The sequence below is a fragment of the Spermophilus citellus genome (assembly GCF_964194105.1).
Source record: "Spermophilus citellus genome assembly, chromosome: 3".
NCBI classification, from domain to species: domain Eukaryota; kingdom Metazoa; phylum Chordata; class Mammalia; order Rodentia; family Sciuridae; genus Spermophilus; species Spermophilus citellus.
Genome location: NC_138184.1, coordinates 221,054,426 through 221,072,140, shown reverse-complemented (window position 1 = coordinate 221,072,140; position 17,715 = coordinate 221,054,426). Strand labels below are relative to the sequence as shown.

The window sequence follows — 17,715 nt, the reverse complement described above, 5'->3', positions numbered from 1 at the left end:
TAGGATGTGATGGTTATGGGTGGGAAGAGAAAGTAAAAAATTAAAGGAAGAGTGAAAGAGAAAAATAGAATTATGCTGTTTAGCAAGAGAAAAGAAAAAAAGAAGCAACAAGAAAAGCAAGAATAATGAAAACAAATACAAAACAAAACCAAAATGTACTAATCAAAACCCTAACCCTCAAAAAACAGCACGCAAAAATAACTACCTTCAAAAAATACTAGAGTTGAGAAAACGGTAATAAGTATGTGTGTATAAATGTGTGTGCATCATTTAGCATATACTCACCAAAAACAGGTGAATTTTGATGAAAAATTAAGGAATCGTTTCTATTGCGGTAGACAAAACAGTCAATGAGAATTTATGTTCACTCTGCCCAACTGTCTTTCTGTTTGTTACTTATTGAGGTATGTACTGAACACAAGTAGGCCTGGGCTGTCAAATTGTTCCTTTTTTTGTATGTTGCTCACTTAGATGCCAGTTGGAATTAAAAAATTCTCAGCTTCCCTTCTCAGCAGTATGAGGTGGGGTGAAATGGCAAGTACTGTCAGCTCAACTCCAGGGTGAAGTCGCTGCTGGGTTGTGGGAGACGAGTTCCTGTAGCTGAAGCTCCCGAGGTTGGGACTCAGGGCCAATGAGCCCTGCTTGCTTTAGTGCATGGTGAGTAGGTCTGGAGATACGAAATCAACCTCTGCAATCTGGCACTTGCCTCTCTCCGCTGGCAGATACCTCAGGAGTCTTCTCAAGATTCTACTCACGGGATGGAGGAGCCAATTCTTTGCAGCTTCTGTCGCCCATGGAGGACTGACCCTTCCCAGGCTCCCAGGCTCAGTCCTGAGCATGTAGTCAGCTCCCTGTTCAAATTCCTGACCCACTTCAGTTGGTCCTGTGACTCCCCAGATTCAAAGGGGACTCTCCCAGGCCTCCCTGATTTCTATTGCCCCAAGCAAAATACTCTCTGTGCCTGATTTCCTCTGGATTTGGTAGGCTCAGTCTATGTCACAACAATGGTGTCTGCCAGGACTGTATATCTCCTGGATCCCAGTTCTTGGTTACTATTATTGCTACCCCAGTGCAGTTGCCTCGAGGTGGCTCCTGCCTCGGTTCTCTGGGGATAACTGTGAAACACGGGGTGTCTTTCCTGTATAGGTTTATTGTGCCAATCAGCCTCTGAATTTGCCTAGGACATGCTCCCCTTCCGATTTCAGGATTTTCCACACTAAGACTGTCCAAAGTATTTCTCAACCTATCCATCCTTGTGTGGTTATGCTACTGCTTCCACAAGAAGCTTAGGTCTAATTTTGCCCCTTTTCCTTGTTTAATGTACCTAAAGTTTCTAAGTCAATAAGGCACTCTGACTTTCCAATATTGAGTTTTAGTGAAATCCCTGTTTTCACCCGCCTGTTTTCACAGGCTAAACACACACGCTGTCACAGAGCTGGACACCAGCCTCCGACAAGAATTTTGCCCCTACGTGTGTGTGTGATTGGTACCACTCCTTGGATCACTTGTTCCCTGAGTATATGATCTCCTCTCTGAAGTACTCCTGTTTAAGCTTGCCTCTTTCTACTAAAACCAGCTCCTCAAATCAGATGAATTATCACGTTGATGATAAAGATTAATTTACCTTACTTGGAGCTTTCTATATCTTTCTACACCTAACAGATTTGGTTTCCAATTCTGTTTTCTTAGACCTGAGGGCACATATCATTTTAATATGAACTCATGATTTTTCTTGATCATTGTGAATCATCTCAATTTGTTATTTTTAAATTTAGTTTGTCATTGTTACATTTTCCAATTTAATTTGTTATTATATTATTATTACGTAATAATATGATCTAATATGATCTGATTCTCAACATTGAAATTTTTATTCTACTGTGACTCCTGTATGGAGAAGAAGCTATGAAATCAGTCAGTAACTTTCTGAACATGTATCTCTGATTTTAGTATACTGTAATTAGCATATAACTTTTGTTTCCCTCATATAACAAGTAACTATGTTTAAATAATTATAATTTTCTTCCAAATTATATTCATCTCTGTATATTGAATAATGAAGCTACTGAGATATATGATCTTTATATTTAACAGATTTTTTTAAAAAAGTCTGAATGTATATGTATATATATAAAACATGCAAATTTAATTCACATTTTATTTAATTTTCATTGTTTCTGCCCAATCTTAAGTTAAGACCTAGTATTTTGGTGTGCAAATATTAATGTTATTATTCCTTGCCTTACTGTAAAATTATGTCTTTATAAACTCTTTTTTTTTCATTCCTTTTTCTTTTTTTTTTAATTTTTTTATTGGTTGTTCACAACATTACAAAGCTCTTGACATATCATATTTCATACATTAGATTGAAGTGGGTTATGAACCCCCAATTTTACCCCAAATGCACATTGCAGAATCACGTCGGTTATACATCCACAATTTTACATAATGCCCTATTAGTAATTGTTGTATTCTGCTACCTTTCCTATCCCCTACTATCCCCCCTCCCCTCCCCTCCCATCTTCTCTCTCTACCCCATCTACTGTAATTCATTTCTCTCCTTGTTTATTTTCCCATTCCCCTCACAACCTCTTATATGTAATTTTGTATAGCAATGAGGGTCTCCCTTCATTTCCATGCAATTTCCCTTTTCTCTCCCTTTCCCTCCCATCTCATGTCTCTGTTTAATGTTAATCTTTTCTTCCTGCTCTTCCTCCCTGCTCTGTTCATAGTTGCTCTCATTATATCAAAGAAGACATTTGGTATTTGTTTTTTAGGGATTGGCTAGCATCACTAAGCATAATCTGCTCTAGTGCCATCCATTTCCCTGCAAATTCTATGATTTTGTCATTTTTTTATTGCTGCATAGTACTCCATTGTGTATAGATGCCACATTTTTTTTTATCCATTCATCTATTGAAGGGCATCTGGGTTGGTTCCACAGTCTAGCTATTGTGAATTTTGCTGCTATGAACATCGATGTGGCAGTATCCCTGTAGCATGCTCTTTTAAGGTCTTCAGGGAATAGTCCGAGAAGGGCAATAGCAGGGTCAAATGGTGGTTCCATTCCCATCTTTCCCAGGAATCTCCAAACTGCTTTCCAAATTGGCCGCACCAATTTGCAGTCCCACCAGCAATGTACAAGTGTACCCTTTTCTCCTCATCCTCGCCAGCACTTGTTGTTGTTTGACTTCATAGTGGCTGCCAATCTTACTGGAGTGAGATGGTATCTTAGGGTGGTTTTGATTTGCATTTCTCTGACTGCTAGAGATGGTGAACATTTTTTCATGTACTTGTTGCTTGATTGTATATCCTCCTCTGCGAAAGAAATTAAAGGCATAAAAATAGGAAAAGAAGAACTTAAATTATCACTATTTGCAGATGACATGATTCTATACCTAGAAGACCCAAAAGGGTCTACAAAGAAACTACTAGAACTAATAAATGAATTCAGCAAAGTGGCAGGATATAAAATCAACACGCATAAATCAAAGGCATTTCTGTATATCAGCGACAAAACTTCTGAAACGGAAATGAGGAAAAACATTCCATTCACAATATCCTCAAAAAAAAATAAAATACTTGGGAATCAACCTAACAAAAGAGGTGAAAGATTTATACAATGAAAACTACAGAACCCTAAAGAGAGAAGTAGAAGAAGATCTTAGAAGATGGAAAAATATACCCTGTTCATGGATAGGCAGAACTAACATCATCAAAATGGCGATATTACCAAAAGTTCTCTATAGGTTTAATGCAATGCCAATCAAAATCCCAACGGCATTTCTTGTAGAAATAGATAAAGCAATCATGAAATTCATATGGAAAAATAAAAGACCCAGAATAGCAAAAGCAATTCTAAACAGGAAGTGTGAATCAGGCGGTATAGCGATACCAGATTTCAAACTATATTACAGAGCAATAGTGACAAAAACAGCATGGTACTGGTACCAAAACAGGCGGGTGGACCAATGGTATAGAATAGAGGACACAGAGACTGATCCACAAAGTTACAACTATCTTATATTTGATAAAGGGGCTAAAAGCATGCAATGGAGGAAGGATAGCATCTTCAACAAATGGTGTTGGGAAAACTGGAAATCCATATGCAACAAAATGAAACTGAATCCCTTTCTCTCGCCATGCACAAAAGTTAACTCAAAATGGATCAAGGAGCTTGATATCAAATCAGAGACTCTGCGTCTGATAGAAGAAAAAGTTGGCTCCGATCTACATATTGTGGGGTCGGGCTCCAAATTCCTTAATAGGACACCCATAGCACAAGAGTTAATAACAAGAATCAACAAATGGGACTTACTTAAACTAAAAAGTTTTTTCTCAGCAAGAGAAACAATAAGAGAGGTAAATAGGGAGCCTACATCCTGGGAACAAATTTTTATACCTCACACTTCAGATAGAGCCCTAATATCCAGAGTATACAAAGAACTCAAAAAATTAGACAATAAGATAACAAATAACCCAATCAACAAATGGGCCAAGGACCTTTATAAACTCTTTTCTGTGCTTTAATGTCAAAATAAGGTAGAACACAATTATAATGACAGTTTTTGATTAGCACAAATTCATTGCCCAACCTGATAATGAATGTTCTGCTAGTAAGAGGCCAATTGATCATGTCTTTAGGGACCCATGCTTTCCCATTCTGCCTGTATTCTCTATCTAGTGTTTTATATTCCCCTGATCTCCCAATGCATATGATCCTTAAATTCTAGGTTTTCAATTCCTAGATACTGGCCTATGTGTGACAGATAAAACCTAGATGAAAACACACCTCATGCGAATTTTCATTTTTAAGTACAGGTAAAACATTGAAATGTAGAAAGAAGTCATTTTCTAGGTATCTTATTCTTAAACAACATAAATGAATATTTTCTCCATCTGTGGAAAGGCAGGAGGTATATTGCAAGTAACAGAAAACAATAGGCTTCAACAACAGCAACAACAAAAAAGGTTATTAATTGCATTGTATAACAGAAAAGGACAGAAGTGGATTTAGGTGGTGATGCTCAATTGGGCAACAGACACAATATCCAGGCTCCAATTCTTTCTTACTCTTTGAACTGGAGTGTCAGCCTCAGTCAGGGGCCACCATGTGCATCTCTGACCCTCTAGGTTGTCCTGTTGCGTTGTGTGGCTGCATCTCAACACACCTTGTGCTGACGAACAGGGTCCTCATCCCGTGTTCCACGTGCACCTGCAGCCATTCTTGTGCTCTATGGCTTGAGTTGTGATGTGTGCTTTCTCTAATCCATTTGCAGTGGGTGGATAGGAAGATGAACTGTGATGATCATCCTGGCACCTTTTGTTTATGAAATTTTATGTCTGAGAAGGAGGAAATAAATGCTCACAGGGAAAAAGAAAAAAAAAAAACAGTCACTAATATCTTGTAAAAGGGGATCTGTTCATATGAAGAACTTAAAGAAAATGGAAGAAATAAAAAGGCCAATGTCTTCATATTACCATGACTAATTATCCATTTCATGTTTTCATTTCAGTTGTGACTATGGGTTTTGATTGTGTGGTTTTAGCATTGATGTCAGGAAGGTTTGCAATTGGTAAGGAAAGAATTAATTCCAGCTGTGTCGCTTTAGTGTACAAAGGAATGAAAATTAGCAAAGAATATGAGTCAAATATGACCTGTTTGATTTTAGACTTGGAATTTTTTATTTTGTTGGTTAGGGTTAGTCTGTTCTGAGAATGTCAAACTCAGTCACTTTTTTAAAAATTTTCTTTTGAAATGGGAAAAGTGTTTTATTGATGATTTCACTACCAAGAGACTGGGATGCCAGATTGACTGAAAAAACATCTTTTCAGTCTTATTCAAGTCAAAATTTAAAATCATTGCTATGAAACACATAAATTTAGGAAAGAACAAAATGTTTCTACTGCCTTCTTCAGCATTTTTCACCCCAATACAGCATGCAGCTCTGATCACACATGAGAAATGAAACACCTGGTAGGTAGTAAGTGTGCTGGGTGCCTACTGTGTGCTATTCCATGTGCTCACACAACAGCACACAAGTGGAGGATGAGCCTCTGCTTTTGTGGAGCACGCATTCTGCTAAGGAGGGACCTAGACAGTAATGTGTCCTATGGAGAAACAGAAAAATGTGAGTAGGATGTGGACAATCTGGAGGGCCAAGATCAGGCCTGCCCTTGGTTGGCAGTGAACCATGTTTTCACAGGATGGAATGGGTGGTCTGGTTGTGCCACATATAAAACATGAAGTCTCATGAAATTCTTTACAGAACTTTTATACATATGTCTTGTTTCAAGTCAGCAAGGACATTTGACATGAATGGTGTCCTCTCTGTATTTCACATAGGGATCATAAGAAGTTGGGCTAATATAACACAAGGAAGAGTTGGAATTTATTTTAGGATTTATAAACAAAGATGTTGTTGGTGGTGGTGGTGATGATAGTGGAGATGGTGGTGGTAGTAGTGGTGGTGTTGGTGCTAATGGTGGTAGTGGTAATGATGGTGGTAGTTTTAGTAATGGTGTTGGTGATTGTGGTAGTAGTAGTTAGTTATGGTGAGTAGTGGTGTTGATGCTGGTTTGCTGGTGGTGGTGGTGGTGATGGTGGTATTGCTGGTGGTGGTGATAGTGGTGGTGGTGGTGGTGGTGGTTATACTGTTGCTGCTGGTGATCATAGAGGCTGTAGAAGTGGAGAAACCCTGGCCACTTATTAGTGTTTTTTTTTTCTTTGAACATCTGTTCTAGTCACCAACAAACATATGCCTCTATGCACTTTACTCCCAACTACTCTTAGTGTTTGTTTTAATTTTCATATTTTTCTTAATTTACTTACAATTAGTTCATCAGACTATCAAATAACTAGTATGTGTTCTTACTGAATAGTATCTCTGAGGTTATAATGTTTTATATTTAATTCATACATCATATCTGATGGCATATTGGCATATATATGTGTGCATATGTGTGTATACTTATATATACATGTCTTTATATAATTTTGTGTGAATGATCTACTCTAGAACTCTCATGAAATATTTATAATAATTACTGTTGCATTTTTGTAAGTCGTTATTTCTTTTGGAGTTCCACTACACCTAGAGTTTTGGTTGCAGGATTTATCTATTTCCTGAAACTTCATTACTTGTAGCATTCCATAGCAGTGAGTAGTCTCTTTGCTTGCTTCCCTATCTGATTATTTCCTATGCAGCATTTTTGAGAAATGTTTATGAAACTAGGACCAAAGGTATTTGAATAAAAAAAGAAGGAAAATAATTGTATTTGTAAGTTCTTTGTATTTTTGACATAAATCATCTTGAGGAATTGTTTTCTTATTGAAGAAATCACACTCTAATATTTGAAGCCATTTATAATACTTAGTGTTTTATGACATTTTCTTAATGAACCTCCTGCTTTTGCAGAGTGTTATTTTTAAGATATCTGCTCTTTCCATTCACTTTTTGTTGAGCATGCCTTGTTGAGTAACGCGGTCCCCTTATCTCTTGTTTCACTAGGTGGGGTTTCAGTTATGTCTGCTAGAGTCCAAAAAATTAAATAGAAAACTCCAGCAGTCAGCAATTTGATTTAAAATGAGTAAGTTTTTAATCGTGCCATTCCACATAGCATGAAGTCAGTGCTATGGAAGCCCTTCAGTCCCTCCTGTCCAGTACATGCACTGTCACTTTGTCCCACACATCCATGCTTCATGTGACACCTGCTGGTCAGTGAGGTCCTTGCTTGCCTTGTCGGTGGGTCTCAGATCCACTGGCTCACTACAGTGTTCAGGTAGCCTCATGCCGTGTCACAGTGACAAGTGAATGTGTCCTCTCACTTCATTTCAGCACACAGGCATTGTGTCACCTCACATTGTCACAAGCGTGAGTACAGCACAACAAGATATTTGGAGAGAAACACCATATTCACATAACTTTATTCTAGTATGTTTTATGATTGCCTTTTTATTATGGGCTACTGCTGTGGACCTCTTACTTTGCTTATGTATAAATTAACCTTTACATTATGTGTGTATAAGAAAAGCACATGATGTGTTGGATTTGTACTTCCCGTGGCTTCAGACATCCCCAGGATCTGCATGGCATGTGGATAAGGAGGCTCGTGTAGACACAGTGAGATGCCCTGGACAGGAGTGATGACACTCTGCTGATGGCTTTGCCCTCACCTGTCCCACTTGGTGTAGTGACCAGATGCAGATGCAGCTGGAGGCACATGTTCATTACATCTGTCTCCGCAAGCCAAGAGGGAGAGTTTATGTTACTTGATAGAGGTCTGGATCCTAAATGACTTAACAACCAGGATCAGTGGAATGGATGAGGAAAATGAAATGGTATGTATTATTTAAAAGAAACATAAAACCTTTTCTATAGGATCCAAGAGAGTACAAAAGGCCAGTTTATAAGACAATAAATAAAGGGAGATATACTTCAACTTGGCATGAGGATTTTATAGTCTTAACAGAATCATTTAAATATCATCTGGGCTGGTCATATATTTTCTTTCACTGTAGGTTTGTGCCAGCTTAGCAGGAAGGATAGAGAAGGGAATCAGTTTGGTCAGGCACAAAATGTTCAATGGATACTTACTATTATTATTGTTCTGGGTGCTGGTGCTATAAAATGAAGAGGCACTGCCTGCACTCTTTAGATTTAAAGTATGCAATATTTAGAATGTACATAAGTAAAGAAATAATAGAACAGATGCTTAAGTAGCTAATACTCAATTGAAGAGGTGTTGCTTATATGGATCAAGATTTACTAAATGGTATGAAGAGATAATTAGCATACTTTAGCTTTATGTATACAACTGGCTGCTGTATCCACAGGTTCTGTATCTGTGTTACTCAGCTTTTTGTTTTTGTGGCTAAAATGCCAGATAATAACAACTAGGCGAAGGAAGAGTTTATTTTAGTTCATGGTGTCAGAGGTTCGGTATGTTGACAGCTGACTTGGGGCCAAGTGAGACAGAACATCATGACTGAAGGGCATGAGGGGAAAGCGACTCAGCTGCTGACAGCCTGGGAGGGTGGGGAGGGGGGAGGAAGTGAGAGCAAGAGAGACAGATACACCTTCTGTATTAACACAGTAGCTTTTGGGAGACACCTCATATTCAAACTATATCAGCATCTGAGGGTGCAGCAATGGATTGAAAATAGTTCAGAAAAATGTTCCAATATAGATATGTATGGAATCTTTTTCTTGTCATTATTCACTAAACTATACAGTATAACCATTATTTACATAGAATTGACACTTTATTATGTTTTAGAAGAAACACAGAGGAGATCTCAAGTATACAGGAAGATACATATAGGTCATATGCAAACGCCAACCCATGTTGTATATCACGAGACTTGAGCACCTGTGGATTTGGTGTCCTCTGAGGTTCTGGAACCAATCTCTATGGGATGGTATGCAGTTGTACTGCCTGCATGATTCTATAACTCATGAACCTGTGATATATGCATGTGTTTTTAAAATTCGTTTTCACTGACAGAATGCTACAATGGTTGAGTATGTCACCATTTTGTTATTAGTGAGGTGTGTGACATGTATGCCAATTTTATTTTTTATTTTCATTGTTATGAGTAAAAAAAATCAACAGATTTTCATGGTCATTGGCTTTTTCAGGTTTACCTTTCTATAATTTGCCTGTTAAAATACTCTTCGTATGTTTCAACCAGTTATTTATTCATTACACATTCTTAGGAGTTCTTTATATATTTTGGATAGTAACACTCTTTTACTTATGTGTGTAGGAAGTATCTTCTTTCATTGTAAAATTTACTTGCTTTTGCTTTATTCGTGTTGCTTTTTGGTGAAAAAGTTCCTAATATAAAGTAGTAGGCTTTGTTAATTTTTTCCCATCTTGTTTAAGAAATGACCTGTACTACACCTAGGTCCGATCATTTTCTACTTTATTTTCTTATAAATGGTTTTAGACTTTGCTATTAAGTTTTCAATATGTATAAGTCTCTTTCTGTCTTCTTGTTCAGCTAATCGTTCAACAGCTGTGTATGGTGTGCTTATGGGGTGCCAGTCACTGAGTGGTTCCTGGAAGACAGCTTTCCTCGATGTAGGCTTGTCTCTCTGCCCTTGTGGTGCTGATCTTCCAGTGTTTCATTTTGCCCATACCATTTTTGTTAGTTACAACAGCTCCTTAAACCTGAATACCCAGAAAGGCGAGTTCAGCCACCTCCTTTGAACCAAATTGCCTATGCTTTTCTTGATCCTTTATTCCTTCATATTAATTTCATGAGCATCTTTTCAAATTTCTTGAAACTTTTGTTGATTTGATGACATTTATTGTTTTTCCAACCCTGGGAGTCTTTGATACTCTTTTCATGTATACATCATGACTAAATAATAGTGAATGGTCAATAATTAGCTTCCTAATTAAAAAACATGTCCTAAACAATATTTCATGCAACTAAAAAAAATCAAAGTACTGATTAAAGCAAAGGTTTCTACTCAAACCTTGGTATGAGAAGATTGGAGTTTTATATTTTATGCTTTTGGAAGATGTGTGTATATTTTGAAATAAGCTAAGTGATTTCTTTTGCTTGAAAACTAATTATATCCTTAGATATGTATGAATCATAAAATGATGAATAAACCTGAGATACTTTTTATAAGTTATTTTTCAATATGGCCTTTCACCTTCTGGTGCCGTGATGAGCTATCTCCCTTTGCAGTCTGTCTAACTGAACAGACCCAAGGATAGGTGCGGACTGCTTCAGTATTGATAGTGGTGTACTTATTCCCAAGTACAGGGTTTCCCAATAAAGCTCTGTTTTAATGAATGTAGCTGGATCCCAAAATCCAAATGGAATTTCAAATGCCTACTCTGCTAGCCAAAAGAAAGGGAACAATTCAGGGATGAATTGAAGACTGACCTTCTTTCAATTACTTACTAGATGTGGGTGTTTGCTAAGAATTTCTCAGTATGAGAAGAGGAAGAAAAGGAGCCTCTGTCTGTTTTACAGATGAACACATAAATATATTTGTATTTTATATGTATTATGTATTTTATATGTAGTATTATGATATTCACTTCCCTTTTCTACTGGTGGATGCCTACCTCTTCTGTATACAGTATTATTCAATAAAGCAGCAAACATAATAATAAGCCCTTAAAAATATTGGTTGGACCTCTGGTAGTTTCTTTATAACTATATATGGCTTTTCCTGATTTAGATTTGTGGGGTAAGAGCTGTCTGATAAAGCAGACTACAGTCAATTCAACATACTGGAACAGAATTCTAAAGTTGTCATTTTAACTTTCTCTGTTCTTCCTGCTTTTCCTTTAAAGTGTGCATGTTTTTCAAAGCATATTGGGAGTGGAGGGTTGGGGATGGTATTGTTGTTCCTTACTTTAAAATATTTTTAAAGGTTAGAACAAAAACGGAATAACCTTGATATTAACGTATGCTGAATTTTTTGACATCAATCCAAATCTTACTAATTCATTATGAACCTAGATTAATAAAATGCAGTACTAAAATTAATAATTCATCTTGAAAAATGGTGTACTCATCAAAGGAGTGTGTTATTAGATTTGAGTTATTTAAAACTGTACTTGTATATTGACAAAAACTGCATGCAAAATATGTATAGAAAGAAATTGGAGCCACCTGGTGGCTCATAAAATAATTCTCTGTGTCCTAAAAAATGTTTCATGCAACTAAAAAAAAAAAAAAAAAAAATCAAAGTACTGATTAAAGCAAAGGTTTCCATGCAAACCTTGGTATGAGAAGGTTGGAGTTTTATATTTTATGCTTTTGGAAAATTATATATATTATAGAATTCTGTATATTTTGAGATAAACCATGTTTTTTAATTAGGAAGCTAATATTACAAACTATTTATTAGAAAGTCTTGTACTTTCCTCATGGCCAAATCTCCTGACTTCAGTATTTTCTGGGTATTTGGTGAATGTAAAGAGTTTTTTTTTTTAATATCAAGTTTTTTAAATACCAAGATTTTTCACTGGAAAAATCTCAACGCCACAGTGATGTTTAGTTTTATTCTATCTAATAAGTAATTGTAAATCAATATTAATGTGTGACACGTAGGTGGGCATTGCCTGGTCCTTGATGGCTTTTCTCCGTGTCTCTCTCCCTGCAGCAACTTGGTGCTTCTCATCTGCAGCCTCCTGTTTCTCCTGTCACATCTGATGGGTTACCTTAGGACCCAGGAAGCAGTGAAAACATTTCTGTTTGGCCAGAGGCCTGTTTGTGATTGCACTGGGAGGCGTGTTTTGTTTTGTAGGCCTCCTAAGTGTTGAAAGCTGCCCATTGAGACCGTTTGGAACTTTTTCCACTTCCAGTGAATTCAATCTCAATCTCTGTTGAGGTTAGGATCGTTTAAACTCGTGAAAATCCCAAGAAGCTATGGAAGGCTGTCCGAGGCCTCAGCTAGAGTTTATAGATGAGTCCTGAAGTTTTCAGTATTAGTCGTTCTTCTCCTGGGCCTGACCTGGGCTTTTCTCTGGGTCCATTTCAAGCGATGAAGTGAAGTAAGATATTCCACTCTTGTTTACATGTTTTTAGTGGCTTTTTCTTTTTTTTCTTTTCTTTGGAAGTGTCATCCTCATGGAACCAATTCTAGAAATGTCACAAAACATCCATTTGTAAGAATGCTTTCCCCCTTCCTGGGAGTGAAGATGGCCATTTTCTCTCCCCTCACTGCTGCTGATTGCTGCCTCGTTGACCAGTTGTCATCAAGTCAATGGTTTTCCCTTGTTTTATTTTCTTAATCTGTAGCATCGCTGTGGTGCTAGGTAATTTCTTGGGTTCTGTTCAAGTGTCATTTTCCCCATAGTGCTCTCTGATGATTCTGTGAAGGCAACTGTGAGGCAGACAGGGATCTATTAATTATCTGTTGCTATTTCTATTTGCATGTTAAGTTTTATTTCTACTATCAGCATTAAAAGAGAAAGATGGGTTTCCATTGTCATAAATGCCATATTTTACAATAAGATGCTGTGTTGTCCTAGCCCCTTGCCGGTGTACCTTCACTACATTTAATAGGCTACATATCTAATATTCAAGAAAGGTTATTTAAAGATTTATTGAACAGTTACTATGCAGCAGAACAATGCCGGGAAGTAGAAACACTAACAAATGCAACCAAGTTTCTGCCCTCAGGGAACTTTCAGTTTGACCATGTCTGATTTGGTGATAGTCTAATCTCTTCAGCCCTGATAATATTCCTATATGCTGTGGCATATGCTTAGATCTTTTCTAGAAATGTTAGCCTGTGATTAGTCATTTCTTTATACCCTTGCCTAAGCAATTATAGTGAATTGCAATGTTCTCTTAGGGTCAGGAAAGTATATGTCAGTGATCTTGTAAAGATGACATATACATCTTTTAGAGCGTAATATATTTCTGAATGATGAGGAATTAAGTTTTTCATTGGTCACTACATTGTAGGACAGTCATAAATGAGTGAAGCACAGGTTGAGTTTGATGCGTTTAAAGAGACCTTGAGGTAACAGAAGAACCTTTAAATCTACCGAGAATGGTCCTTAGAATAATTTAAGAGGCAGTACGAATGTTTTGTATCCTTGAGAACTCTTTGAATGGCAACTTTATAGACTAGACTATATTTAACTTTCCCTTACTCAGCTGTTTGTCAGAGTCCAGGAATTGTTTTACTTCTGAATTAAGAAGTCGGATGTCCCATCATGCTCTGGTTTTACTTCTCTTTGCCCCCATGCAACAGTGGGAAAGAAGGTGTCATTTCAAAAATGATTTCTTTGGCCATCTAAGTTGACCAGTGCCAATGAACTGGCACTTGATGGCTTTATATTTGTAACTATATTTTAGTGCTTTTCATCAGGTAAGGCATCTGTTGTAGAGAAGGCAAAAATCTTATAAATTCACTTCATTATGTCTGAAAGGGAATCCGAGAGGCATTTATGCCAGCACAGCTCTTTGTGCTGCTTTTCACACGGGGGTAAACTGGGCCATCAAGAAAGTAAACAGGACAACTAATTTAATTTTATTTAAAATGTAAAATTTAATCATTACTTTTTTTTTCAAAATCCGTCTTTCCATCCATCTAAGTAAACTTATGAGATTCCCTAAAGACTTTCTTAGAAATGCTTTCATTTTAATTTCATGTAATTTCACTATACATATAATTTATTATACTTGTACAAAGTCATTCTTTTAATCTTGAATGCCATCACATCAGTGTTTTTCAAGACTATTTATGTTGTATGACCTGTACCCTTCTTGGAACAATCATTCGCCCCAAGAAGAGCACAGGTTATGCTACGTTAGTGTAATTGGAATGTCGTAGCATATTAACCCCATTCCTGGGAAACAAAAAGATGACGATGATGATTCTGATTACAGAGAAATCATACATAATGTCTGCTGATGCCCGTGGTACAGCTCTGGCTCTTGTTTATGAGGCTAAAGGCTTTACTGATTCTTACATTTCTCTTTCTTCGATTCATTAGGGGTGTGAGCTTCTTTCAACTCCAGATCAGGACCACACTGACTTTACCAAGTGCCTTAAAGTGCTCCAAAGGAAGATACAAGAAAAAGACCTACAGGTAAGATATGCACCGATTTGATAGTTAAGGCTCTTATCACCAAATATATGAAAGGGCTTGTTTAAGGCTTTTACTTATCTGAAATAGTTAATTACTTTTGTGCTGTTCTTTTTAGATTTCTATCAGGTTTTTTTTTCTTCCCTGTATATCAAATAAGGCTGTACTTAGCTATAAAAACCTTAGCAGGTGCACATGACTCAAAGGTCACAAATCTAAACATCTTACAGCGACAAGGTATAAAATGAGTGAACTGGACCATGTCTAAGGTAATCCAAACTGAGAACTCATTGGTGGCCTAAAGTGACTAGGTATTCTTCATCTCTGGCTCATTTTTGCCACATCGAGCAGCAAGTATTTTATAATGTATCTGTTCAAATATTGACTGCAAATAAACAAACAAATATGGTTTCTTGATTTGGGCCATGGGCTGTCAACTGAACACGCACATGTAAAGAAATGAAATACCAACTTTCCTTGTGTGTGTGTGTGTGTGTGTGTGAGAGAGAGAGAGAGAGAGAGAGAGAGATTTATATTTTAAGCCACAGAAGAATCTACTGCTTTACATGTATTCTTTAAGGGTGTTCAGTGATTTTCATCTATAATCTCAATGTTTAATCACTTTACTTACTTAATTTACAAGTTTTTATTTTGCTATATTTTTTGGTATCTGTTGAAATGATACCAAAGGGTATTTAAGTCTTTTCTTAATGAAAATCTATAAAATTATACCTAAAATATTGGATGACAAATTATCTTTTGTTTTCGCCTTTGGCCAGGGCAAAAAGATAAGCTGAGATGCATGATCAATTATGCAATTTTCAACCAGGAAGATACTCTTACGTATTGGATGCTTTTGATAGTACTAATAACAGGAAATGCATGTGGACCTTTCCTTAGTAATCAAGAGAGAGAGGGCAGCCTTCAGGCACAGCTCAGTCAGATCTCAGCCCTGCTGTGTAAATTTTGTCTTCAGACTGGTTCTCCCACTGTCCCCACATGCCACCAGCAGCACAGTTAGGGGATTAAGGCATGGTGGGGGGAGCGGGATATGGCATCACTTTCACCATCATTAAACTCAACTCCCATCCTCTATCCATGAAGCCTCTCCTTTATTTGGCAGAGGAGGATGAGAGTATTCTGAGTTTCTTAGAATAGTATGAGCAGTGGGATGCATCCACATGGCTCACATATTCAAACCTCATAGCTAATACACATTTGGAGAGATGCGATAGGCATTATGCAATTCTAACCCAAATGTCCTTCTTAGCAATACAGTGTATCAGAGATTTACTCTAGCATATATTTTCCAAGTTGAAGTAGTTGAAGTAGTAAAATATTTTTCTTCCTTTGAAGAAAAACCTTGTTAACTGTCATAATTGGCAAGTAGTTCAATGTGCAAACTCAACAAAAGTAATCGAGTAAACATTTCTCGTCTCCGTTCTACCTTTGCTGAATATATGAAATGCGCAGTGCCATTTTCAGCAATAAATTGCTACAATTAAATATTTGTTTAATACAAACAGAAAACAGCCAATGGAAAGTTATACGTTTATCCAGATGCAGCTGATTTTGAGTTTCTTAGGAAAAAAAAAATTGTAAATCTTCACTACTGTGTTTCGATTTTCCTAGCCTTTCTGCTTTTAAATTATTCAAAGCTAGGAATGCAATTATGTGAGTTACATTTGTTGTTAATTGGTAGTATCTATAATATAGTGTTCAGACATTGAGGCTCAAAAGAAATAATCCCATCTCAAACTCAATAAGACCCAAGTCCAGAGAGAGCCTCAGAGTGGGGGAAGAGGGTGTGATCTGCCAAAAAAACCTTGATGGAGATGGGGCCTGCCTACTGGGGAGTCCTGAGTAAATACACCTGCTGCAGGACTTGCATTGGGCAGAGCCTTTCTTCCTGTTTCTAAACTGTGATGTATTCCCTCCTCTCACCTACCTCAAGGTGTTTATTCATGTTTGCCCTTCTGCCTAGAATCCTGTTTTTCCTTCTCTTTGCCTAGACCACGTATGACACAGTTTTCCTAATTTTCTTTAACTATTAGTCTTGGCTAGGTGCTGCTACTCCGTATTTCCATATCTCCCCTTATTTCTCCTTTAGGACATGGTGAACACTTACGATCATTTCCTTAATCATTTCTAATTGCTTGAAGTCTTCTTCCCAGATGGACTGTACAGCCCCTGAAGCTGGAGTCAACTCTGCTTGTTTGACACTTAACGGTGGTACGTTGCACATAAGAGGTGCTCTGTGAATATTTTGTATATTTTATGCTTTATGGGAGCACACAGGAGAGCAGAGCAGAACACATTTAGGAGAAGGACTTTTTGGAGAAGCTGAGACACAATAAACAAATAGGAGCCTGGTGCCAAAGGGAAGAAGAGAGTTTAAAGAAGTGCCACAGGCACCTTGAGGACAGGTAGCACTCAGCAGGAGGGGCAACTCTCCACTTCCATCTTCTCTGGAACCAAGATAGGCCTGAGAAGTAAGCTGACATAACACAGATCAACAGGAGGAAAACAATAAAAAGTGCACACGGCACAAGAGCCACTATACAGAAATGAAGCCCCAAGAAGCTCTTGAGTCAATTCAGTGTATCCAGGGTTGGACAAAAAGTATTGAATCATGAAGAAGCAACTGAATTATGTGGGATAGCTTAAAAGAGAAGAATTACTTTAACCAGCTCAGTACAGAACACTTGCGGTCTAGACTTCTCAGCCTTGGGCATAAGGATGCTGCCTTTTGTATATGAGATTTTCGTCTCCTATTTTCAAGAAACTGCAGGGTGTCTTTTGTACCTACTGTTTTTTAAGTGTCTTTAACTTAAATATTCAGTATGCCCAAGTGGCATTTTGTGGGATAGTATGTTCTTAACTTTTTCAACTTCAATGAGCTGATGGCACATAACTTGAAGAGATTTATGATGAGAATATAGGGATTTATTTGCTTTTTTTAAAAAAGCACAGCTAGATTAAGCAAAGGCTGTATTACTCCACAATTAAAATTTTTCAAGGTAGCTCTCATATAGCCAGAAAAAAAGTAGTTATAACAGTCCCTCTTATCTGTGGCTTAATTTTCTACATTTTCAGCTACCTGTGGTTAACTGTAATCAAAAATTACCCAGAAAATTC

At 37.3% G+C, this 17,715-nt stretch overlaps 1 protein-coding gene across 5 annotated transcripts in view; it reads left to right on the top strand.

Annotated features, from left to right (window-relative positions):
* The window catches only part of TPK1 (thiamin pyrophosphokinase 1), a 354,135-nt gene that overhangs the window by 187,270 nt on the left and 149,150 nt on the right, over nucleotides 1–17,715 (top strand). For all 5 annotated transcript variants that reach the window (XM_081283744.1, XM_081283741.1, XM_081283743.1 and 2 more), the window contains exon 6: nucleotides 14,485–14,580. In XM_081283744.1, the coding sequence (XP_081139870.1) occupies nucleotides 14,485–14,580 (96 nt within the window). The remainder of the gene's footprint in view (nucleotides 1–14,484; nucleotides 14,581–17,715) is intronic.